Source organism: Passer montanus, unplaced genomic scaffold (genome assembly GCF_014805655.1).
Source record: "Passer montanus isolate IOZ18808 unplaced genomic scaffold, ASM1480565v1 scaffold11, whole genome shotgun sequence".
NCBI classification, from domain to species: domain Eukaryota; kingdom Metazoa; phylum Chordata; class Aves; order Passeriformes; family Passeridae; genus Passer; species Passer montanus.
The window spans coordinates 3,614,129-3,638,412 of record NW_024357613.1 but is presented as its reverse complement, the minus strand read 5'-3'; the positions used below and the strand labels follow the sequence as shown (position 1 = coordinate 3,638,412).

The window sequence follows — 24,284 nt, the reverse complement described above, 5'->3', positions numbered from 1 at the left end:
CCCCGCCGGGGCCGCGCTGTCCCCTCGGCGCGCCCGGGCGCGCCCGCAGCCGCTCGGGCAGCGGGCTCCGGGCTGCACCTTCCTGCTGGAAATGCGGCTGTACTGAGAGCAGGGACGCGGCGGAGTGCTGGGAACTTTGAAGGGAGAGGGCGTAAGCGCCTGTGGAGAGGAACTAGGGGGGAAGCAGCCGGTGGCTGCCGTGCGGAGCGGTGCGGGCTCCGCAGGAGCGCCCGGGCGGCGGCGGCAGAAGGGCTCCGCTTCTGGGAGCGCCCGCGCCCGGCTCCCCGCGGCTCCCGGGAAGGGCTCCCCGCCGGCGGAGCGGCGCGCCGGAGGACACCTGGCGGACACAGCTCCGAAGTGCCGCTGTGGCACGGCCCTCCGGCAGCCCGGGGCAGGCTCAGCCCCGGCTCCGGACCCGGAGCTGCGCCGCTGTCCTGCCCGCCCGCCCTCGGCAGCTCCCTGCTTCCTGGCCTCTTCCTAAGGCGCACCGCCGAGCTGCGGCGGGCAGGAGCCCCTTCTGGCTGCCTGGAGCCAGGCTGCCTTGGCACTGCCGGCGGCCTTCTCCCGGAGGGTGCCCCTCATCGATCCCAGCAGCTGAGCTTGTGAGGGAACAGTGCAGGCCGAGAATTGCTGACCTGAGAGCCACCGTCAGGTAACAGTCATCTGGACGGCTTTATAGTCTGGTTTAGCAAAACTTCAGCATTGGCACACGCAGATGTGCAGAACCTCTTCTGCCAAGTTCTGATGGGTACAGGCTGAGAAATCATCTTTGCTTCTCTCCTGGCAAAGCTGAACATAAACGCTGTCTATAAGGTGGATATCAAAAAGTATCTGCTGTGTCAGAGAGTGTTTCAAGTTGACTAGTTCCAGGAGTGATTTCTAGAGATTCTGAGAATTTCATTAAAGTTGTTTTAATTAAGGCCAAGATATTTTTAAAACCATGAAAAATCTCAAGTTATCATGCAGTAAAACTAGTAGGGTGTGCTCGTAGCTTGGTTGTGAACTTTTCTTGAGAGGGCAGATGAATGTAAATTAAGATATATAGGGAAAATGAGAAGAACATCTGCCTTTTTCAGCTCTCTATGAGACATGTACAAGCAAGACAAAAATAAAACGGAGCCACTGAGCTTGTTTCAGCATATGGTAGGTGTAAGAAAATTTCTGGAAGTCCCTCTTCTCTCTCTTCAGTCCAGATGCACAGATCAATGGAGCATTTAACTACCTCTGCTGTTGATGTTTTAATTTTTTCTCTTTGTAGTGTGCTGAAAACACATGTTAAAATGCAAACGAGTACAAACAGCCACCACGAACACCCAGCAATCTGCTTCCAGGTGATTCCTTGAATCCATGGCTGTTATTTGGCCCCTTTATTTTGACATTTAACAGGAAATTATGCTAGGTGTTCATTTTTTACTGGGATTTTTAATCTTGACCAGCACACAAGTAAGGATTTATCTGTCAGCCTCTCACTTACACATTAAGGATCAAACAATGTAAGAAAATGTAGCATGAGTAAATCAGAAGGCTTAGCTAATTTGTGAAGTGCTGTCTACATACAGTCCAGGGTTTTTACCACCCTTTGCTGAGAAGGACTGTTAAAAGAAACAGAAAAGCTCCCTGAAGTGAGCTGTCTGTAGGGACTGATGAGTGCTAATCTGCTTTGGTAAGGACATTGATTCCTTGTGGGGTACAGACAGCAGTAATCCCAGCTCTCAGTCTTTCTAGAGATTCAACTACTTCTTGTGTTCCTGCCTTCTTCTGAAATCCTGGCAAGCAAAAAGACAAGTGGCAAGATGTGTGGCAAGACAAGTGGAAAGATGTCCAATACATTTTGCTATGAGAGTTGGTTTTAATACCAAATTAATGGGCTTTTTACCTTCTTTTATTTCTACTAGCTGAGGAGCAAAATCAATCTTGCAAAGGCTTGGGGTTTTTGGTTTACAAAATTGTTAGTTTTCTAACATTGTTTGGATACATTAAATTTAAGAAGATTGGTGAGAAACAGAGAGACAAAACCAATAACTCAGCAGTGTTTTGCAAAGGGTTACTCCAAGGCACGTTCTTCTGAATAATGATGAATTGCTTCCTGATTTGTGGTCAGTGACTTTTTTTGGTATAATTACTGTCAAGAAGGAAGCTGAACAACCAGAGTACATTTCTTAGACCTAGCACAGTGGAGCATTTTCTTCAAAATCCTTACACCTTTTTTGACTAAACCCACTTAATATATGTTACCGGAACTAATGATTCCTTTTTGTACAAGAAAGTGACCTGTGAGTATATGTCCCAGAGCCATTTTATATTCTGTTTTGTATGCCACTGTATCACTGTATGCTGGTAAGAGAACTGAAGGTTGTCTTTTTTTTTGTGTTCTCCTTTTAGCTATCAGGGCGGGTATAGACCAAAGAATGGAGGGGGGTGGAGGGTGGTTTCATTTTGATCTGGAAGAGCAGTCATTCCAGTTCCTAACTTATTAGAAAAGCAAGCTCTGTAGCAGTGAAGTGATTGATAGATATTGCATATTTTTGTTTGCTGGAACTAGACTTCTAGGGGTTGCCTTTGATAGGAAAAATAACTTCTGAAGATATTTGACAGTCTGTGTACTTTTTGCTTACTATTCTTCTTGTAAATGTATTTCCAAAAAGCACATTTTTAAGGTGGTATTCATCATTAGCTTCTATATGTCTTACGAAAATGCCAGGACCTAACAAAACTGTTCGTATTGTAACCAACATGATTGTTCATTTATTCATTTCTGTTTTGCTGACCTGTCACAAAAAATTTCTTGCATTGTTTGCTTTACCTTATTACATTTGGGGAACAGGGGAAAAGAGGGTTGATTTCATTTTCTATTGGCAATGGACTGACCCTGTGCTGCTCTTCTTGTAGGTCACTGGAGTGATAAGCAAAGAGTACATCCCAAAAGGAACACGCTTTGGACCCCTGGTAGGAGAGATCTATACCAGTGATACGGTTCCCAAGAATGCAAACAGAAAATACTTTTGGCGGGTAAGTAGGAAAAAACAGCCCCACGTTGTTGCAGTGAGCAGATCACTAAATGAGTATGGCTGAGAAGCTGGGTCACTTCCTGCTGTGTGATGCAGGGGACAGCGTCTGCATGTGGCCAGGCACAAACAGGGCTAGTGGGTGAATTAAGCCGAGTAAAAGCCTGGCTGTCTTGGATGTAGGGACTGTGTGGGTGGAGAGAGCACAGCCCTTCCTGGCTCGTTCTTCCAAAATGTATCGGTGCTGATTCTGCAAAGAAATAGTTCTGCTGCTTGCTGTAAGGGCAGGTTATTTTGCATTTCTTCACAACAGAAAGTCAGTCTGATTTATGCAAGTATCACGTCCTTGATTTTTCCCACCATGAAGAAGCTGTTAAAGTACTGCATAAACTTTCACTCTGGAATTATGATACATTTCTGACATTTTTTCCTGCTTCTTGTATAGAGCTACTATAAAACAGTGGTGGTAGTCTTCAGCATGTATCATTCAATTAATAAACTTTTCTCCTCAGAGTTGTTAAAAGAGCAGCTCATGGGTCTTAGCAAAGGGGAAAAGAGACAAACACCAGAGGTGGTGCCTAATTCGTACTCCATGGTATAAGCTGGAAGAAAGCAGCAGCCAATATGTTTTGGCGTGGGCAGTCTGTGCTGTGGAATATGCTTTCAGTTTATCAGTTGACATAATCCTCATTTTCCTTACAGACACATTATTAATTGTTAGAGAACATTCCTTCAGCCCCATCTCATTCCATGGATTTGTTTTGCTGCCTTCTAGCCATGTAGGTTGTGTCTAAATCCGTGGATTTGGGACTGTGTCCAAGCCTCTGCGCTCAGGTGCCTGCCTGCCTTAGTAATATCCCAACCTCATATCCAGGTGAAACCCAGGGCATGCACCAGCATTCCCCACACCCCTTTCTTCCTACCTAATTGAATCATTTTGGTTTTCTCAGATCGTCTCTGTACGATGTAATACAGCATTACACGGGCAGTTATTTGCATGAGTGTTTTTACAGAGCAGGCAACTGTTTTCACATTAATAAGGCCACAAAATGTTTCTTATTGCTGAACTTTTTGGGAGCTTGTGTCCAGTCTAGGGAGAGACTGGGAGGCTGACACAGGGACGAAGGGCTGATAGCCATCTTGCAGGGCTTCTTTCCTACATTGCAGTGATTACATCATTCCTATGATGTGATTTTAAGCCTTAATGTGGAGGGATCTTCAGAAATAATATTCTAGGAGACATCTAAGCATCATTAAATTCCGTGTAATAATCTCTTGATTCATTCAAGGCAGACTGCTGCGCTGAAAATTAATTCCTTCCTAGGGGTCTGACACAGGCTTGCATATGCAAAGGAAATTGTGGGAGATAACTTCCCACATGTCACTGAAGGCATCCTGGGCTCGCTGGCAGGAGCGGGAACATCTGCGGGGCGCCGGGGGACGCTGCCCGCGCCAGGGGAGCGGGGCCGCCCGGGCCGCGTCATTTCTGGGAAGCGCGCCGTGACTCAGCACATCTGGGCGCGCCTTCCCCAGAATAGGTGGGAGCTGGGGGCTGCCGCTGCCGGGGACGCGGAGCCGTGGCCCTGACGTGGGAGCGGCGGAGGGCTGGTTTGGGAAGTGGTGGTGGCAGGCGTCAAGCGCCAGAGCCCCGCGTTCCTGGAAGTTTGCGAGCCGGGGCGAGCAGAGAAACCCGAGGGCTCCTCTTGATGCAGCAACAACTCGCCCGGCTCCCTTCCATTTTCTCATAACAAACACACCGCAAAATCTCTCGCAAGCTGCTTTGATGAGGCCACATGTATTTCCCCCTTCTCAGTTTACAGGAAGTTACTCTTAAAGAAAGTGATTCTGGTGTTTACGGCCCGCGTTAAAGGGCCAGGCCGCCTCCCCTCTGTGCCCGCCGGGCTCCGGGGAGCGCAGGAGGGTCCCGGCCGGCCGGAGGGCGCTGCCCGGCCAGGGAGCTGCGAGAGACAGAGCTGGGGCACACGGGCAGGAGCACCCCGTGGAGTGTTTTCTCCCCGAGATAGGCTCTGTCTCCCCTTGGAAAAGGCATTTCCTGCTCAGCGAGGTGCTTGCTCCCACTTCACATGGTCTGGCTTTTGCCTGGTCATCTGTTTTCAGAAAACCAGGAACCTCATTTCATCCAGCATGGACCTAGTTCCCCTTGACAGTAAGCAGTGTGTTTTTATAGGCATGTTTCCTGGATTTCTCTTGAATTTTTTAAAAATAATTCTCTTATTATTTCAAGAAACTGTAGCTTCTGTCAGTGATGGGAACTTCTTTCCCCTGAAACCGCTGAGCAGTTTTCAGATTCATGCTTTCTTGCCCCTCTGTGGACAAGTCAGAACATGTCCCTTGGTAGGAAAAGTGACATCTCACGGGCTAACCCCTCGTCAGGTCTTCCTTCGGTTATGGCAGGTGAATTTCATCTTTGCCTTGCCCAACCTTCCTACAAAAGGGTTACAGTTCAACTATGAGCAAGTGTTGCTTTAGGACTCTGGGGGGTGGAGAATGTTTGCATAGTTTAAACCTTTGGGTGGAGGTGGTAGGAAACTGCAAGTACAGAGGCCATAGAAAGAGGCGAGAAGAACTCTGACATAGCACAGCCAGTCAGTCTTATACACAGGTGACTCAAAGCATTAATGCAAGCATGCACTCAGACCTGCCGTCATCAGCATCACCCACTTGTTGATCAGAGCACCAGGAAAAGGACTCTAAGGTAGACTGTTCACGCAGAATACTCTGCATTTCAGATTTTGGCTCTTGTTTTCCGAAGCTAGCAGAGACACAGGCTAAGATTAAATGGAAAAGGTGACTGTGGACTTGCCTTTAAATACCTTCTTAACTCAGAGGATGTCATTGTTGGAAATGTAGGAACACAGCTTGAACTCTTACTTCAATAATATATGCTCATCTTAAAAAAAAAAAAAAAAAAGGGGAGCTTATCACTTTTCCCCTCTGGACTCTGTGCCTACATGTTGCATATTGTGCCTATATACATATGTATATATATATTCATAAGCACTTCCTCTCTATTCCAGATCTATTCAAGTGGTGAACTTCACCACTTCATTGATGGATTTAACGAGGACAAGAGCAACTGGATGCGTTATGTAAACCCTGGCTACTCTGTTCAGGAGCAGAACTTGGCTGCTTGTCAGAATGGAATGAACATCTACTTCTATACCATCAAGCCCATCCCTGCCAACCAAGAGCTGCTTGTGTGGTATTGCCGAGACTTTGCAGAGAGGCTGCACTATCCCCCCTCCAGAGAGCTGACAATGATGAACCTCAGTAAGTGGATTACAGTATAAACAAGGAATGCTAGTAATGTCTCTTCTGCCTATACAATCTAATAATAAGTTGTATAATTACATAGCTGCATCATCTGTTGTGTCACAGGAGGTAGCTTGGAGTGGAAAAGGGGAATTAAAAAACCCAACACAAGAGAATGAGTTTGCTGTGCCTGTTCAAATGGAAATAGATTATAAAATCTGAGTAGTTGTTTGTTTACATTCTGAGTCTTATCTGGTGAGATTCTGGACAGACAACCTGACCTCTGTCTTCCTAACCATAGCTGTTGGTTTACTCTCAGACTTTGCAATTTCCGATCTCGCAGTGTGTTGAGCAAAAGTCTGCTTTGGTAGCATATACTGAAGGCTGTCCACTCATGCTCCCAAAGGGCTGCCCTCACTGTACCAGGAAGTGGCAATGTGCCATGGCTCTGTCTAGGTGTCTGACAAAATACGTGTTTACTGCATAATGCACTTTGAGCCTTGCATCTTCCCTTACTTATCTGATGTGAGCAAACCTCCTGTGGTCTTCTCATCTGGTTACTTGTGTTTTAAGCTCAGTGTACTTTGTCCCCATTTCTTGACTTTTTATTGCAGCTTTCATTTTCTGTTCAAAAATAATAGCACTGGTAGCAGAGGGAAGAGGTGTTTCCAGGAGGTTGTGTTCCTCTGTGGTTTCCGATTATTTCCAGCCTTGGTGCTTTACTTCTCGCTTAATCACTGCTTGACACCTCACCCAGAGCCCCTTCTGGAGAAGAAAAGATTCTTGCTGACTTCTCAGTGGACTCTTAGGCTACTTCCCCTGCTACTCCTCTTAAAGCATAGTATTCTTTTGTCCTTCTGCCAGTGACTACACTGAAACTTGAAGGAAAAACTGCAAGCAGGTTTTTTTTGTTGTTGTTTTTGTGGGGTTTTTTGTTTGGTTTTTGTTGGTGGGTTTTTTTTGGTGTGTGGTTTTTTTTTTAATAAAAAGAACTATTTACGGTTCTTTGGCAACAAGGAATGGGTTATAAAATATCAGTGTTACTTGGGGATCATTAGAACTGTCATCCCATATTAGAAAACTTATATCACACATTCAGATTAATCAGAAGTACATCTATACTCTGTGGATGTCACACTTTTACTAGCTTTTTGTCTTTCCCTACAAATTAATAGAAGAAAACTTGTCTCCTAATGACAGAGGGAAGAGAGGGAGGGAATGTCTTATGCAGCTATATTCTCTGTTCAGAAACTGTCTCACTGATTCTGTCATCTTTGCACATATGTCATTTCACCACTCCCTGTGCAGTTTTATTTCCTGATATAATGAGCTGTTGGCTTTTCAGTGGCAGCTTCAGGTGAGATGAGACAACAGCATGTAGGGCTCTGGTGGATGAGGAGTTTGCCAAAATCTAGTCAGGCGCATTTGGTCACTAACTAGGAGGATACACAAACACAGGATCAGTTTCCTGCATCTGCTGGCACCTTAGGCTTCCTTGCAGAAGTAGCAATTAATGTATTTGTAAAGTGTTTCTTACTGTGTCCAGTTACTCTTAATCAGGTCAAAACTAGGGATGTCTGGACATGGCAGAATAACTGATTTTAGTAAAAGTAGTAGGCTCAGTATAAGGATTTAAAGAAATGGGAACCCGAGCCATAATTTTGTAGTTCAGCCTTAATATTTGCAGTATTTCCAGCTGCTGAGTTTGAAATTGATATTCTTCTATTTTTAAAGATAAAATTTCTAAATGGTTTAAATGTAATTATGTTAGCTGCTTCCACCTCAAGAAAATAGCAGTTCAGAAAATGAGAAAAAATTTGCACTTTTTTTTTTCCTTCTCCCCTTATTCTTGTGAGCAACACATTCAGGCCTGAAGCCTGCAGATGGGCCAAAAACCCTACAGGTACCATAAGGATTGAGGTTTTCTCAAGTTAGCCTTTTGAAATGTGTGGAAGAAAAATCCAAAAGTCTCCCAAAGATCTTTATTTGCATTGTCCCTGTAGCAATGGTGCAAACAGGGGTGGTTTTTCCAGCATTAGTACTGGAACCAGATGAGTTTACTGTGAATACCAGCACTGTTTAGCTTTCTTCTGCTCCTTTCTCCCAGGCCACTAGTTAAATCTAAAATTAGAGAGCATCGTGCTGCCTCTGCAGCCTCTCTCTGTCACAAAGGCTGTCCGAGGTACCCTGGCACTGCATTAATCCATGAGTAAAGTGCAGGAGTTTGTCCGCAGTTCTCTGGCACCCTGTATCTGCTACAGATGTGGGGCTTTGGCCTAGCAGGACATCTGAACACAGCCTTGCTTGAGGGGTCCCCCTCCTCCAGCCCCCCACCCCCAACCTGCTAGGAAGTCAGGAAAGCCCTCTCCAGCCAAATGGATTGCTAATAATTTGGTGTTTAAAGTGGTATGGCTTCCCTCAGAAGAGCAGGGCTGCACCACCACCTCTCCCAGCCTGTGGCTGCTGGTTTTGGCACCCGCTGAGGAGGAGGGAGAGAAAGCTGGGGTCTGGGTCCCAAGAGGCAGGCTGAAGTCAGGGCCTCCTCCCATGGGATACACGCTGGTGTGGGCGGGAGGCAGCCAGTGGCCATGTTGTGTTGCAGCCAGATCTCTCCCTTTGCTGTGACTTGGGTGTGCAGTGCACACTGGTGCCCGTGGGAGGCTTTGGAAGAGTCGTACCTTGGCTGGCTGCCCAGCACAGGAGAGGCCACCTGGGACACACACCTACAGAGACCTTCCAGTCTTGCCAACTTAAAATATAGGCAGCTGCTTTAAGTGCCTCAAGGGTTTGGGGATCACAGCTTTAGAGTTCAGCACCTTAGTTCCTCTTTAAGCACCAGAGCATGATGGGCCTCCGGGGAAAAATGTATCAGGGAATTTCTCTGGCTTTATTTCCTGTAATTAGTGGCCTCAAAAATGAGAGAACTACCACTTTAGAGCATAAATGTATTTACACACCCACATGTAACATCTACTTGCCAGTGTAACAGCAAACTTTCAAATTAAAGGTAACTTCCCCAGCATTAGCTCATTTGTGCCGCAGAAGGAAAGCATCCAGATGCAAGACAGCAATTAGGCATGTACTTAGTTGTGGGTTTAACCCTGTCCTCTGTGTTTTCCTGAATTGGGGCCTTTGACCCAGTCCTTCAGACGCTGGAGCACACACCTACCTTCACAGCCATGATTAGCTCCGAGTGGAGCTACGTAACTTCAAATGGATGTTGAAGTGCCTGCAAGGAGTTGCACAATAGTAGTAGAGGCAAGACTCCACATTATCCCAGTGTTGGAAACTCAAATGTCATTCCCTTCCTGCCTGTTTTGAGGCCTCTCATGTTTTCTGTCAAGATTTGAGATGTCCCCTTCAGATGGTGCCTTTGTCCAGTAAAGAGTTTTCAGTATGGTGGCACAAAATTTCTGTATTCTGCTGAAAATAAATTTTCAGTAATTTGTTAAATGTGCCTAACCTCATTCAACTGCTCCTTCAGGTTGTCTTTTAGTCTGTGATATTTTATTTAGCAAACACTGAGGAAATTTGCTTTGGCGGTTCCAAATGGTTTAGAATTTCATTCTTACCTCAACATGGGAGGATTATTTTAGGATGGAGGGGTGGAGAGGGTAACAGTTAAAAAAAAAACCAAACCAAAACCAAACAAGAAAAACCCAACAAAATCCAAACAATTGCATTGACTCAGGACATGACTATTTGATAATAATGTTCATATATTGCAATCATATGATGCAACTTCCTGCTGCTCATGTCATGTTTGTCTCCTCAGTCAAGTACAGGCAGGTGACATCTTTTGGTCAAGCTTCAGAAAAAAAGTTCAAGCTGGGAGAAGATAATTTGCATATTTACAAAATATTTGGCAATCTTTTTGTTTCATTAACAGGTTTAACAAGACATTAATTAAAGTGTTTCCGGTTCTATGAAGATTAACTTTTTAATGCTTTTTTCTTAAATGTGATTTATTCTTCTCTTCTTCCTGCTGGCCCTGACATGCTGGCCGTTAGCTCAGCCCTGTCACTCGCTTTCCCTTTTGTTTATGGGCAGTTTCACTTTCTGGTTTTGAAGCTTTTCTGTTTGGGTTGAGAGGAAACATCTGCACTTGCTTAAAAAAATGCCTCCTGGAATGTTCAAAAGGGCTCAGGAAAATGATTTTTAAATGATATGAGAAGTTGTCCTCACAAAATCAGAATTTGGGGACTGAAATTGTCCTAATATTGAGAATTATTTGAAGGCTCCCAGAAAGACCTTCTCTGAGCAAAATTTTTCAAAGGCATGTTACACTGCCATGGACACATTTAGAAAACAGATGATCAAATTTTGTACTTCTGAATGTTGGTCTCTGTTCTCATTTTGAGTGGAAACAGTCTTTGTTTTGCCCGCTTCACAACTTCGAGGTTCTCTTTCTACTAGCAAAAGAGGTGCTTAATTTAGATCGAAAATGTGAATCGGCATAATTAAGCTCTACCACTCGAAGTGTTCAGTACCATCTCACTCCTGAAATTACTGTTGCAATTACTGTCTGCCTACAACCGTTTTTCAAGTTTTTAGAAAGGAACAGATCATTGTTTTTATGAAATGTTTCTCAGGCTACAGCTCAGAGCACAAGAACTGAGAGCAAAGTCTATAGCTCTGCAGCAGTCTGTAGCTGGAACACCCACACTGGGCAGCTCCTTTACCCAAGTTTTATCAATACTTAAAAGTAACAGGAGTTTTGTCCCTTTTCCTCTTGCACGCACTCACAAATCTCAGATCTGAGCAAATAATCTTTTGACCTCGGTTAGAAGTGGATCAGGATCCTCAAGAGGCACATCTGGGATTTTTTTCCTTTCCCCCCCCCCCCCCCCCCAGATCGGTAACTTAAAAATGCAGCTGCACCATTCGTATTTTGTCGTGAATCTCTTTTCTGTGTGTCCCTCTGACCACAGAAACTAGACAGATCTTGGAAGAGTATGTGCCTATATTTACTCTATATATATATATATATATGTGTGTGTGTGTGTATGTATGTGTATATGGGGGTGGGGGGGAGAAATGCATTTCAACAGTGAAGGGGAGACATTCTGATTGGTAAAAACGTGACTCTAAGATCACAAGTTTTTTTAAAAAATGCAGTTATAAGAAATCTATCTCTTTAACTTTGAAGTATGGCTCCTTTAAGTGCAACAAGAAAGGTTGTAAACCTCTCAATCAATTTCAGCCCTGGTTTAAATCCACCTTCAGCATAAAACTTAAGAACTTCTCCTTGGCCCCGGATGTTACCTTCTCTTATTTTACACAGTGCTGACACACTTGTTTATGTTTTGATCTCTCTGGTGTTCCCAAGTGTCCCCTGTGCTCAGGTAATAAGGGAAAAAGTCAAGAGGGGATTTATGGACCAAAGATAGCTTGCAAACTAAAGAGAGCTGTCACAGTTAGACTTGAAAAAAATATCTTTAAATATCACAACTTCTGTCTGCATATGGAAATTAATAAGAGGGACAGCTTTACTAGGAACATTCAGAAGGGAAGAAAAAAACCAATTATCTTTAGTCAGTCAGGAGAGAGCATGGGATTGTTGCACAGAGAAAGTTACGATCTCTGTGCATGAGCTTCCTTTCTGTCACTCCTGGGCTTGCTCCTGCACATAAGGCACATACGTCCCCACCCTCATGTTTAACCTTGTGACAGTGGGAGCTGTTTCTCCAGCTGAAGAGGCCCCAGTTTCTCTATCACTTTTCCAATACCACCAGCATTTCTCCTTCCTCTTCCCCTCCCGCTGGGTTTTTTTCTTTAAAAGAGAAAAGTGTCAATTTGAACTTCCTGCTTGACAGACCCCACTGGGAAACTGATACGGGCCTGATAAGGTGGTATTTATTTATTTTTCCTGCTGCAAGGCTTCACAAGTCCTGCCTCCCACCCCCCTGTCCAGTTTTCAATACTGCCTGGTCTTGATACTTCCCGATGCTGATAGTGTCACCAGGAATGTTTGCTCTGAAACACTGCTGTGGTGAAAGGCAGCTGATAAGAAGATACAGATAATATTATTCACAGTGCCATTGTGGAGTTTCGTGAACCTAGTAGGACCTCTATGCTATGCCCCAAAATCTGGCTGACATTTAGAAAGTGAGTTACCAGTCCAGGAGTACAGACAAAATTACCAAAGAAAGTAGATGTTTTTTAAACACAGAAAACACAACGTGTTGTTACTTTATTTTTCATATAGCTCTGCGTTAAAATTTGGACACCAAGAGAAGTAATTGGGAAGCTATCTGTGCGCTTATGTGTGCATATGCTTGCTGTACAACACTTTTAAGTTTTATCATAAATATTTTAATTGAACTTAACTGTGTTCATTTGCATTTCATTGGAGCTTGAAAATATACAAACTACTCAAAAATCTCAAGCTAAATTTTCTTATTACTAGTCTAATGCCATTTTAAAAAGGATGCTACTGTAAAGTGGGTTGCTGCAAGCAGGAGTATGCTGTGCAAGGAGCTGTTTTCTTGGATATGTTTAATAAATGGCTTTCTTTGCCTTATAGGGTAATGTTGCCAAATGATAGATTCCATCAGGGTAGTGAATAGTGAAGCAAAGAATCTGTGTTGAAAGCGGCGTGGTCATTGCCTGTTCTCACGTTCCTCACTTGGTTCAGATGATCCTCCAAAAATCAGAATTAACTGTTTCTCACCTTAGATAGTGAAGTAAGAACAGTCAGTCATGGGAGCAGAAACATTTCTAAAGGGCTGCGGTGTTCTGGAGTCACGTACCTACTGGTGTTGGCTTGTACCTCCTGATGGAAAGCCTTGAACTAACTAACTATAATTATGAAACCTTCTTGCAGTCTTTCCCCCCTATAATAAAATATCTTACAAGTAATCAAGATTATGTAAAAAAGATAAAGGCAGATTTGTTTTTCTACTTTTTCTAATGAAAGAAGTCATCTTTCAGTGTGCTGTTAAGATTGTATTGTGTCCAGACAGCAAGGTCTTTGAATACAAAAAATAGAGTATGTGCTGAACTGAGATGAATGTATGCTAGCTTCTATTTCCTTCTAAATACATATTTCTTTTCCTTTTTATTTTTTTTAGGACGCATTTCAACTTAAGCTGGAGCCAACCAGTCTTGCTTTCTTTTGCTTTGCTTCAGCATTTTTTTATAAAATACAGCTGTAAGCAGAGGAGTTTTGCATAGACTGAATGCCACAGAAATCTGCAGTAAATAGTCTGCTTTGTTGTAGATGTTCCTAAGCAGTATATTTAATGAGTAATGATCTGTTTACTGATGGAGAATACCTTCTCTTTGAAGAAGGCTTTCATCCTAGCCAGCCATGGTTTTTTGGTACTGTAAGTAATTGAACTGGCTGGTGAAGTGACTGCTGCGGTTTGGCAAAACCCGATTTGTCATGCCTTGTTATTTTACTGAGGAACATTTCTGGGAGCTTGTGTTCTGCAAAGTCCTTCAGTTAAACCTGTATTGTGAACAAATGCTCATTACTGCATTTATTAGAAATACTGCTTAAAGAGACATTCAACAGCAAAGCTAGGCAAATTTAAGGGGGAAGAAAGGTGAAATCAGTTTGCAGAGTGGAGGCTGGCACTCTGCAAATGCATCATCATCCAGATCTCTGTGTGCTGGTTGGTATCCCTTAAATTAGCAATGCTTTTTATTAACACTTAATACCAGCAGGCATTTCTTCACACAACCATTAGTTTTGTGGCAAGCTGAATGATTGCTCATCTCTGAGAGTAGCCCTTCCTTTCCACTAAACTTGTAGGGGTTAGATTCTGTTTTGAAAAGAGATAACGCCAGTGACATATCTAAATAATCGTTATCTTGTCTTTGTATTTCAGCACAAACCCACGTTAATCCAAAGCAGCACAGCACTGATAAAGATGAGCTTTATCAGAAAAGCGTCCCAAAGAAGGAGCACAGTGTGAAAGAAATCCTGAAAATGGAATCCAATCCTCCTAAAGGAAAAGACTTCTTTCAGACCAACATTTCACCAGTTACTCCAGAAAAAGACTTGGATGATTTACGTAAGAACTATAGCCCAGAGAGGTGTTTCTTCCCTCGAGTTGTCTACCCGATCCGACCTCACATTCCTGAAGACTATCTGAAAGCTTCCTTAGCATATGGCATGGACAGACCCAGCTACATTACTCACTCGCCCATCCAGGCATCTACTACACCAAGTCCTTCCGGGAGGAGCAGCCCAGACCAAAGTTTAAAAAGTTCAAGCCCTCACAGTAGTCCGGGGGTCACAGTTTCACCTCTGGCACCTACTTCCCAAGAGCACAGAGAGCCATACTCTTACTTGAATGGATCATATGGCTCAGAAGGATTGGGGTCTTATCCTGGATATGCACCCCCTGGCCACCTCTCACCTGCCTTTCTACCATCCTACAACCCCCATTACCCCAAATTCCTGATACCTCCATTCAATATGAGCTGTAATAACCTGAGCGCTTTGAACAATATCAATGGCATCAACAATTTCAACCTCTTCCCAAGGATGTACCCTCTTTATGGCAACCTGCTCAGTGGAGGTAGCCTTTCCCACCACATGCTCAACCCCACCACGCTCCCCAGCTCATTGCCCAGTGAAGGAGGCCGTCGACTGCTGCAGCCTGATCATCCGAGAGACTTCCTCATACCAGCACCCAACAGTGCCTTCTCTATCACGGGCGCTGCTGCCAGCATGAAGGACAAGCCATGCAGCCCTACCAGTGGGTCCCCCACGGCTGGTACAGCAGCCAGTTCGGAACACATAATGCAACCTAAACCTACCTCAGTGGTGTTGGCTGCCACCGGCGGTGAAGAAGCCATGAATCTCATTAAAAGTAAGAGGAATGTGACCGGTTACAAAACCCTCCCATACCCACTGAAAAAGCAGAATGGGAAGATCAAGTACGAATGCAATGTTTGCTCCAAGACCTTTGGCCAGCTCTCCAATCTGAAGGTAGGCAGGAGAATAAGACAGGAGCCTTCTTTGAAGGCTCAGATTTCTCCCTGTAGGTTTTCGAGGAAAAGCAGGGTCAGGCCTCCCTTGCTTGTTAGGCTGTTTATGTGTCTGGGCTTAATACAGCATCCCCCAGCAAGAAAGCATGGTTGTGTGCTTTAATACCGACGCCACCTAATTAACTAGATAACATTGTATTTTGGCAATGGGACTCTTCCGCTGCCTTTAGGAAACATCTGAAAGCACTTTTGTTGTAGTACTGGAAACTGCAAATTGTTAATTGCTTTGTCTCTCCCTAGGTGCACCTCCGAGTACACAGTGGAGAGAGACCATTTAAATGCCAGACTTGCAATAAGGGCTTCACGCAGCTGGCTCACCTCCAGAAGCACTATCTGGTACACACGGGAGAAAAACCCCACGAGTGTCAGGTATGTAACACAGACAGAGAGAGAGGTGATTCCTTCGGAGGCTGAAGGGAGGGCTTTGCACACCCCCTACAGTGTGCAGGGAGGGCTGAGGGACAAACCCTTGGCTGCTCAGGGCCGGAATCTGCACCACAGCCAGGCCCAGCCCTGGTGCAGCAGCGTCTGTGAGACAGCACGATTGCCTGCAGCCTGCTAGAGCAACACCTGCCTGATACAGTTTTGCCATCAGCCACACTCAAAATGACATTCAGCAATATTTAAATAAAAAAGGTGGGGATTTTTTCCCTTTGTGAGAAAGTGTGAAGATATAGAAAGCTGCTGCTTCATCCTGCCGTCTCCTCCTAGGTGTCTGTGATTTAAACCATAAAATCGCCTCCCACTCATTCGCTGTTTCTCTGCCACCCCCCACATTAGGTTTGTCACAAGCGGTTCAGCAGCACCAGCAATCTCAAAACCCACCTGCGGCTCCACTCTGGAGAGAAGCCTTACCAGTGCAAGCTCTGCCCAGCCAAATTCACCCAGTTTGTGCACCTGAAGCTGCACAAACGTCTCCACACCCGGGAACGCCCCCATAAATGCATCCACTGCCACAAGAGCTACATTCACCTCTGCAGCCTCCAGGTCCACCTGAAGGGCAACTGCCCCGTCGCCCCGGCCTCCGGCCTCTCCATGGAGGACCTGAACAGAATCAACGAGGAGATCGAGAAGTTCGACATCAGTGACAATGCTGACAAGCTGGAAGAAGTGGAGGACAATATCGACTTAACATCGATCGTGGAGAAGGATATACTGACCGTGCTCAGGAGGGAAATGGAAGGAGCTAACCTGAAAGTCTCTCTGCAGAGGAACCTGGGAAACGGGCTTATCTCCTCAGGATGCAACCTTTACGAGTCATCAGACATGTCAGTTATGAAGTTGCCTCACGGTCACCCACTACCTCTGTTACCTGTAAAGGTCAAGCAAGAAACAATTGAACCAATGGACCCTTAAGACTTTTTGGCAAAGTGATTTTTTTTATTTATGACTTGGCAAGTCAGGGTGCCTGTAGCAGTTGCTTGTACATAGTTTCAATGCTGCAAAGCAATCTTGGCTTACAGTAGTTTCCCTAGCTCTCCAGCTGAAAGAAGGAACTCCAAAGTTACTGTTTTCTCAGGGCATAAAAAGGGGCAAAGGACTCTGCATTGCCTCGCCAGTTACTAAGAGACAATCATCTATCCATAATTATTTTTACAATGATAGTACTTCATAATTTATTATGCAATTAATCATTCTAAAAGCAATAATTAGGAAAATGTTTACAATGACTGGAAAAATTCATTGTAATTTTTACTTTAAATGTTTTTATTTTTTGTTTTATGGCCATTCTTTGTAGATATTTTTTTCTGCACATCTGTTTTAAGAACCTAAGATTAGGGTTTCAGTAAATGTCTTTTATGTACCAATGTCTTTTAAACAAATGTGGTTTTTCATATTGCCAAAGTTGGACATGTGACATACAGAATCCTAGATCTGTTGGTTTGAAAAAAAATGCTGTGTACTTTCATGAGCAAATCACCCCACTGGGAATTGAAAAGGATTTAAAAAAATAGCAAACCAACAACCCAGAGTAGCAGCAAGCAGGGAAGAAACTTTTTCTCCTGCCTCTCTGAGGGGAGGAGAAAGATTCTTCTACCTGCAGCTCTCCCTGGAACAGATGTGGCACAGCAAACACGGACCTGCCGTGGACAATACCACAGGTTTTTAGAACACAGCTCCAGCCCCACACATTATCATGTAACTTTAAGACCAAAGGAACACATGAGCTTAAAGTGACTTTTCCAAAACGAAATCTCACATTCTTTTGTTTCCAAAAGCAGTTTAAAAGCAAAGACACAAATATTATTCTGCCTAAAAGGGGGGTTTGGACAGATTTCTTTCTTTTGATTTTTGTTTTATTTTGGGGTTTTTTTGGCCAGAGCCTTCCAGGGAAAAAAAAAAAAAAAAAAAAAAAAAAAAAAGATGGTCAGATTCCCTGAGTAAGAAGGGGTTCAGTTTTACTTGTATTTTTCTCTCCCACTTTGCCTGGGTAGAAGTGGGGAACAAAGTCCTTTCCTGGCACATAATTTTTTTTCTTCCTTCTTGTACGACTCAGATTTTTCTCAGTATTTGTGTTTGTACATTTTGTGGTTAATTTAATTAAAGAAGAAAAGGGCATTGCAAAGTTGTTGAACAACAATTACCTCAGTGCTTGTGTCCAGTGGTGCAGACAATGCTGTTTTACCTAAATGCTTTGCTACTTTAGAGAAGAAACCAAAATGTGCACAGGGAAAGATAGAATGCACGTCCTTTTATCTTTTTGTTTTGCTAAGCCCAAAGATGATATGGTGATGTTTGAGGTGTAGCAAAGAATACATGTATATTTATAGATATATTTATACCACTATACGATATATGTATATGTATATATATTTATACCACTTAAGTTGTGAGCCAAACCATGTAATAAAACCTATTTTTCATCTAAGTGTGAAAATCAAATGTTATCCCAGTTTTGCAAATAACCAATGACCTCAAAACCAGAAGGTTGTACCAAGGCATTTATCACTTGCAAATACACACGCACAGCTGAAGGCCAAGTTGGCACTCGCAAACACGTGAATGACATCATCATGCATCCACGTGTGGCATCTCAGTGAATTTGGTGGGAATTACCCGGTTTGCAGGCCAGAGCTCCTTCAGTCCCCTGCTCTCCTGGCAGTCTGCACTGGGGGGGAAGGAGGCTGGTGGTCAGTCAACAGACAGCCAGAAAACGTAACTGAAAGAACTTGAAAAGAAGCCAAATATGACCCGTGCGTGATGTGGTCACAAATCACAGTAAGGGCAGGATGGAAGTCAGGTGGGATAAGGCCCTTGTCTCATTGTGCCCTGCCACTAACGAGTTGGACCATCAACTCACATGAACATAAGTAGCATTATTACACACCTCCCTTCCATGCATCCCTTTCTGTCTGGTTACGTTCTTAAAAAATTTTTTTAGAAGTCCACCTCAAAAATTCAGGATTCAGTGGTCTTTTTTTTTTTTCCAGCAAACTTCATTTTAATGCCTTCTGTTAAAAAACAAACAATCCTGAAATACAAGTCTCTAAACACAGCTTTTGAAGGACTCCAGTTCATTACATTTCCACTCCTGCAAATTGTGAGGCTGACATCTTTTAAATGTAGCAATAGTTCATAAATATAGTACTTAATTGTAGGATAAACCAAAGTATCACTACTCTGTCACTGGACACACACTTTTCCTATTATTGCCTGTAGTGCTTTCTTGTATTTGATACAAAATTTACAAGAATTTATATGCATCAGCTTTAAGAATTGTTACTTCTCTTTACTATTTCCCCCTCCCCTTAGACGTTTTACATGTGAATGTAGCAACAATCAACAGTGTTTTTGGGGGTTTTTTTGTCTCTCTTAAGAAAGACTCTGACCAAAGTTAACAGGCTTTTTACTTTGCTAGAACAACAAACTATTATATGTTTACGTATTGGTTTACATCATTATTTATGTGCAAATTGTCAAATGTAAATTAAATATAAGTGTTCATTGCTTTACTGATGCTTCTCTTGTCTTCAATCTCTCTGCCTGGGTGCGCAGCCTGGTTGTGGCCCCAACGCTGGTACACTGGGGCGATGGTGTCTTCAGCAATGCTGGCTCCTGCCTTTATGGGTTCTCATTTTCCCTCACTGAAAGGTGCAAACAGCAATGCCAGAGCTGAATACCCTGGCTTCGTTTTGTTCAGAGGTTGCCTCAATTTCAGCCAGTACCAATTTTTAGGAAAAAAAGCCAAGAATTTTCAGTGTTTCAATGGAAATGCTTGAATGCTATCTGCCTCAGAGATACATGACCAGGGTTCTCATTTACATTTTTCCAAATGATTGTCATTTCTGGCCTGAAACCCTAACCACCGGGACCACAATGACACACTCAAAATGTCAGTGTGAGACCACTTAGTCCCGTCTCAGCATGGTGGGAACTGCATTCAAAACAAACGTGGAGCTGTTGTAAGTGGTCACAAAGGAGATGTGAACACTGCACTAAATCCAAGGGAAGGTCAAGTGTCCGCCCCTCCCTCCCCACCTCAGCCCAAGAGTAACAGCAGGCCAGGATGCCCCAGAAAGCTAATTCAACATTTGCTACTTCCATCATTTACCGTGAGATCTAAACCAGAGAGGCCATGTGCTGCCCTGCCCTACCTGAATGTTAAAGAAATAACGTTCCTGCACATATTGAGACACTCAGCACTGTATGATGTTTTAAAAGTATTTCACTGTCCTCTTAAAAAAATTCATTTAAACATCTGTCTCAAGAATTTGAAATACTGCCAACACCGAACTGTGGAGTTAAGAAAACCAGAGCACTGTTGTCATAAACGTGCCAAATGCAGCATGTTATATTCCTATATTCGACAGAGCTATTGCTGTAATAATTTTTTTAAAAAAACATAGGATAACCATTACCGCCATAAATCATACTTCATTACTTGGCAAAGCATTACGTTGTGCTGGAGAGTTATGTCCTGGGGACACTTGTAAGCTTTAGAAGATGTTTAATAAAACACATTACATAAAAAGACAATGCACGTTATAGATCACAGCCTCGCGAGGCCGAGCGCGGCAGCTGCTGCCTCGGTTTCTGGCAGCCCCCAAGCCGGTTGGGAGCCGCTGATGAGGGGCTCCGAGCAGCAATACAGTGGGATTCAGCCATGGCAACACCACCACCACCAGGTCAGATAACCACAACAGCCTTAGCAAGGGGCTGGGGCGGGAAAGCTCATCAATTTGGGAGCTGCCACAAAGGCAGCCCTGTGAGACCGCGTGCCCCGGCACAGGGCTGCTGGCTGCCTGACGCCCGTCTTGCTGCTGTCGGTGTGAAAACGTTGAGGGGCTGAACGTGTTGGGCAATGTGGCCTTGCCAGCTGAGCTGCTTTGCCACAGGACAGGGAGAATTACGGTTGAGATAGACTTAAGCACGGATTTAGGGAGGATGCTGCCCTTCTGGCTGGTTTATAAAGCCCAGTACTTGGCTGGGTACTGGGGAGGCACCGCTAATTCCCAATGTGGGCAATTATGGCCTTGAGGTCGAAAATGAAAAATGTGACTCACTGAGGGGGTATGAGCCCTTTGGGTTCAAATCAGTGTCTGCCAGTGCATGGCTGCGTCTCAACACGTGCTGGGACCGTGTGGGATGCGGCCCAAAACCTTTGCTGTCATTCAGAGGTGTTACATTAGAGTGAGGGAAATAGTTGTGGCTGTAATTAAAGGCAGCCAGGAAACACTTGTCTAATTACTGCATGAGCCGGAGCTGAGTGGATGCGGTGCGGCTGAGGAATGTGCCCATCATGGGGCAGGTATCTGCAAAACACAGGCTGTCACCGTGGCTAAGGAAAAACTCACTGACAGCATCAAAGCAGCCGCCCTGGCACTGAGAGGGAGGTTTCCCTCCTCTGTGCAGGGTTGGGGTAGGCTGGCAGGGAAAAGGCAGCTGTCTGGCCTGGGATGTGGGGAGCACAGGTTGACATTTTGGTAACTTCAGCACAGTCTCACCTGAACAGCAGAAAAACAAGAGCTTTTGTCAAAGATGTGGCACTTCTCAAAATCACAAGTGTTTAATTTTTCATGAGATGCTGAAACAGACCCATCCTGCAACCAGCATGTCTGCTGGCCTTCCCATTCTTTGAGAAGCACATGGAAGAGTTGGGAAAGAGCGCATTTGCACACCAGTGATGACCACCTTTGTACCAACTGCCCCCAGTGGCAGAGTTTCTGACACACTACACGACTCTGCTTTCACTCATTTTTAAGAGATTGGGGAACATTTCCCAGTGATTCACTATGGCAGCCCAACAGGAGAGGGGCCACCAAGCCTCACTGAGACCCTGCTGCCCAAGTGCTGACTTCTGATGCAAAGCTGTGTTCTTGTCCCATGACAGAGGGGTCAGGTGTCTGCTTGGAGGTGTGTACAAGCAGACATTGCCTTCTGCTTCAAAGCCAAACTACCTTTAATTCCACCATGAGAGCTTGCAGCTTGGCACTGCTTCAGTGGTGCTCCACACAGGAAAACCCAGCCCAGGTTTGCCTGGGATGATGCTTTCCACCTCCAGGCAGCACAGGATCTGCTGCCTCAGGATGTTCAGCTCTACAAACTTCAGCCTGCACAAGCCCACCTAGGAAAGGCCCCTGAGACATCACCTCAGCATCCTTTTCTAGGGCAGGGCAATACAGCTCCCTGAGCCAGCCAAAGCCTGGAGCCTGAACATCCGTCTCCTGGCACTTCAGAGGCACCTGCCAGCCATCACAGCCACAAACTCCTTTCTGGAGCTGGGGGTTACTCTGACTGGCCGCCACGACAGGTAAACAGGGGAGCAGAAGCCCAGTAGTGGGGCAAGGATCTGCAGTCAGTGGGTGACACACACCCCCAAGAGCTGACCCTCTCTGGCAGGGACCCCTGCAGCTGGCAGGGGGAACTCTGGCACAGGGCATGCATGAATTCCTGCTCCTTTTTGACACCAGGGCTTGGGGCAGAAACCTGTGCCCAAAGCATGGGGACGGGCAGCACTGGTGTGTGCTCTGGGCAGAGATGTCTAAAAAGAGATGTCTGGTCCTTCAGGAAAGGGTGATGGACATTCAGAACTCTCTCTTCCCTGTGAGCTGTCAGCCAGGCACCTCGGTGGTGATGAGGCCAGGCCCTTTCTTCCTTCTCCTCCTTCTGCTCCTCCTCCTCCTCCTCAGCTGCACGCAGAGAGATGGTTGGGATGCCAAACCACTTAGGTAGGTGTGACCAAATAGCCCTATTGAAGGGAGCAAAACCAGTATGACTTCCTTATTGTGCAATGATTAATAAAGGCTTTCGGCTCTTCTTCTCCATTAATTGTGAATAAGCAAGTCCTTGATCATTTCCTTATCCTAGGACCGAGTGAGATTCCTTACAGCATTCCTGCCCCGAAGTGGCCACACTGCACTGGGAAGAGAAACAATTCCTGCAATATTGAAACCACACACAGCAAAATCAGAAGCTGAAAACCTCTTTCCCAGTTCACCTGTGCTGAGGACAGCTGTCACAACGAGATACCAGTCTTGGGGTTAGGGAGACCCAATGCTCCTGCCTTTACCAGTTAAGTTTTGCACACTAAATCCTAACTTAAAAGCAGTGGTCAGATTTTGGGCAGGAAGAGGAGTGTGGCAGGCAGCATCTTGAATGTGATTTCTTGGATATTATAGTTCCCAGTCTCCCTTGGGCTTTCCTATGGCAAAATTTTCTGTGTGAGAACTGTCCCTCTTGTGAGCCCCAGGAAAAAGTTTTTTTCCCCACCTTTGTCTACCTTGTGTATTCTGATGACCTCTTGTTTTTAAAGGACAGGTTCTGTATATCTTTACAGACCAGATCTGCTCTTCTTGTCAGCCTCAAAGCACCTTGCAGAAATGCTTTACTAAGAGGGGGAAGTTTGGTTTCTTCTGGCCACGCTGGGGCCATGTCCCTAGGTGGGGATCCAGTTAACCAGGCTGGGTGGTGTCCCAGAGAGGTCTCACTTTACTCGCAACCAGTCATGAAAAAAACAGAAGTTAAAAATGTTGTAGAAACTGCAACCAGGTGTTAAGGGGAGCAAGAATACATGAAAAGTGAAAATTTGCCTTTTTAATAAGCCGTTACAAGTAAGTTGGGTGTTTAGGAGGGCTCATGCGCTGGTGCTTGTAGTCATTCAGTGAAGATTTGGTGTTGTGTGCATGTTTTTAATGAGACTAGAGGGTGCAGAACAGGGCTCCTTTTCTAACCTATATTACAGCAATTTGTGCATGTCTGTAGCTGTGGGTGTTATGTGCTTTCTACTCTGAGTGGTAAGTTTCAGTTTGATTCTGCTCTCGAGAGCTGCGGGGACAGTTTGCACTTGCCTTATCAATGCAGAATCCAAATTGCTTCACAGTGCACCCAGCCCCCTGACACTGCAAACTGAGAAAATACACTTTAAGCACAGAGAAACAAGAGAGGTGACAACCAAAGGGCTTTTTCTCAGCAGAGCATCCCAATCTGCCAAAACCCTCACAACCCAATCGGTGGGACAAGCCACCTCAAGAGCCGTAACCTCGGTGCCACCCTGAGACGCCGTAGACAGGACCCAAACTAGCAGAGCCAGGATCCCAGGGCTGGGGCTCTTTTCCTACATCTCCTTTGCCCTAAAATCCTGCTTCAGCCCCGTTCCCTTGCACTGATGTCCCAGCACTGGGGGCCCAGCTTGGCAGCTACAAACTGGGCAGCTGCAGGAGGTGCTTGCCCATCCCCATTCCGCCCTGGGCTGGCCCTGAGCAAGACTGGCCACAAGCCCCGACCCAAATTGTGCTCATGATTAGAGATGGCAGCAATGGGAGGGCAGGGCAGGTACGTCCATGGCCCTTGGGAAGCAGCTCCAAAGGCTTGTGGTCTCAACAGTAATACCTGTGCCCAGCTGTGCAGTGGATTTCCAAATGAGCATTGGTGTCTTTACATGTGTTTGCTATAAACACCCAGCTTTTAGACTACACACCAATGTCTGTACTGTCCCTATGTGGGCTGTGACTGGGAGGAGCCATTCAGGAGGAGTTCAGCACAGGTCCCAGGGGACACCCCAGT

General features: G+C 45.0%; 1 protein-coding gene across 2 annotated transcripts in view; it reads left to right on the top strand.

The window, feature by feature from the left end:
- The window catches only part of PRDM1 (PR/SET domain 1), a 25,082-nt gene extending 5,807 nt beyond the window's left edge, over positions 1-19,275 (top strand). The window contains exons 2-6 of one of the 2 annotated variants that reach the window (XM_039730143.1): positions 2,890-3,009; positions 6,044-6,296; positions 14,114-15,222; positions 15,522-15,650; positions 16,062-19,275. In XM_039730143.1, coding sequence (XP_039586077.1) covers positions 2,890-3,009; positions 6,044-6,296; positions 14,114-15,222; positions 15,522-15,650; positions 16,062-16,637 — 2,187 coding nt within the window. In that variant the 3' untranslated portion in view covers positions 16,638-19,275. The remainder of the gene's footprint in view (positions 1-2,889; positions 3,010-6,043; positions 6,297-14,113; positions 15,223-15,521; positions 15,651-16,061) is intronic. The other variant, XM_039730153.1, reaches the window with a different exon arrangement.
- The last annotated feature ends 5,009 nt before the right edge of the window (positions 19,276-24,284 follow it).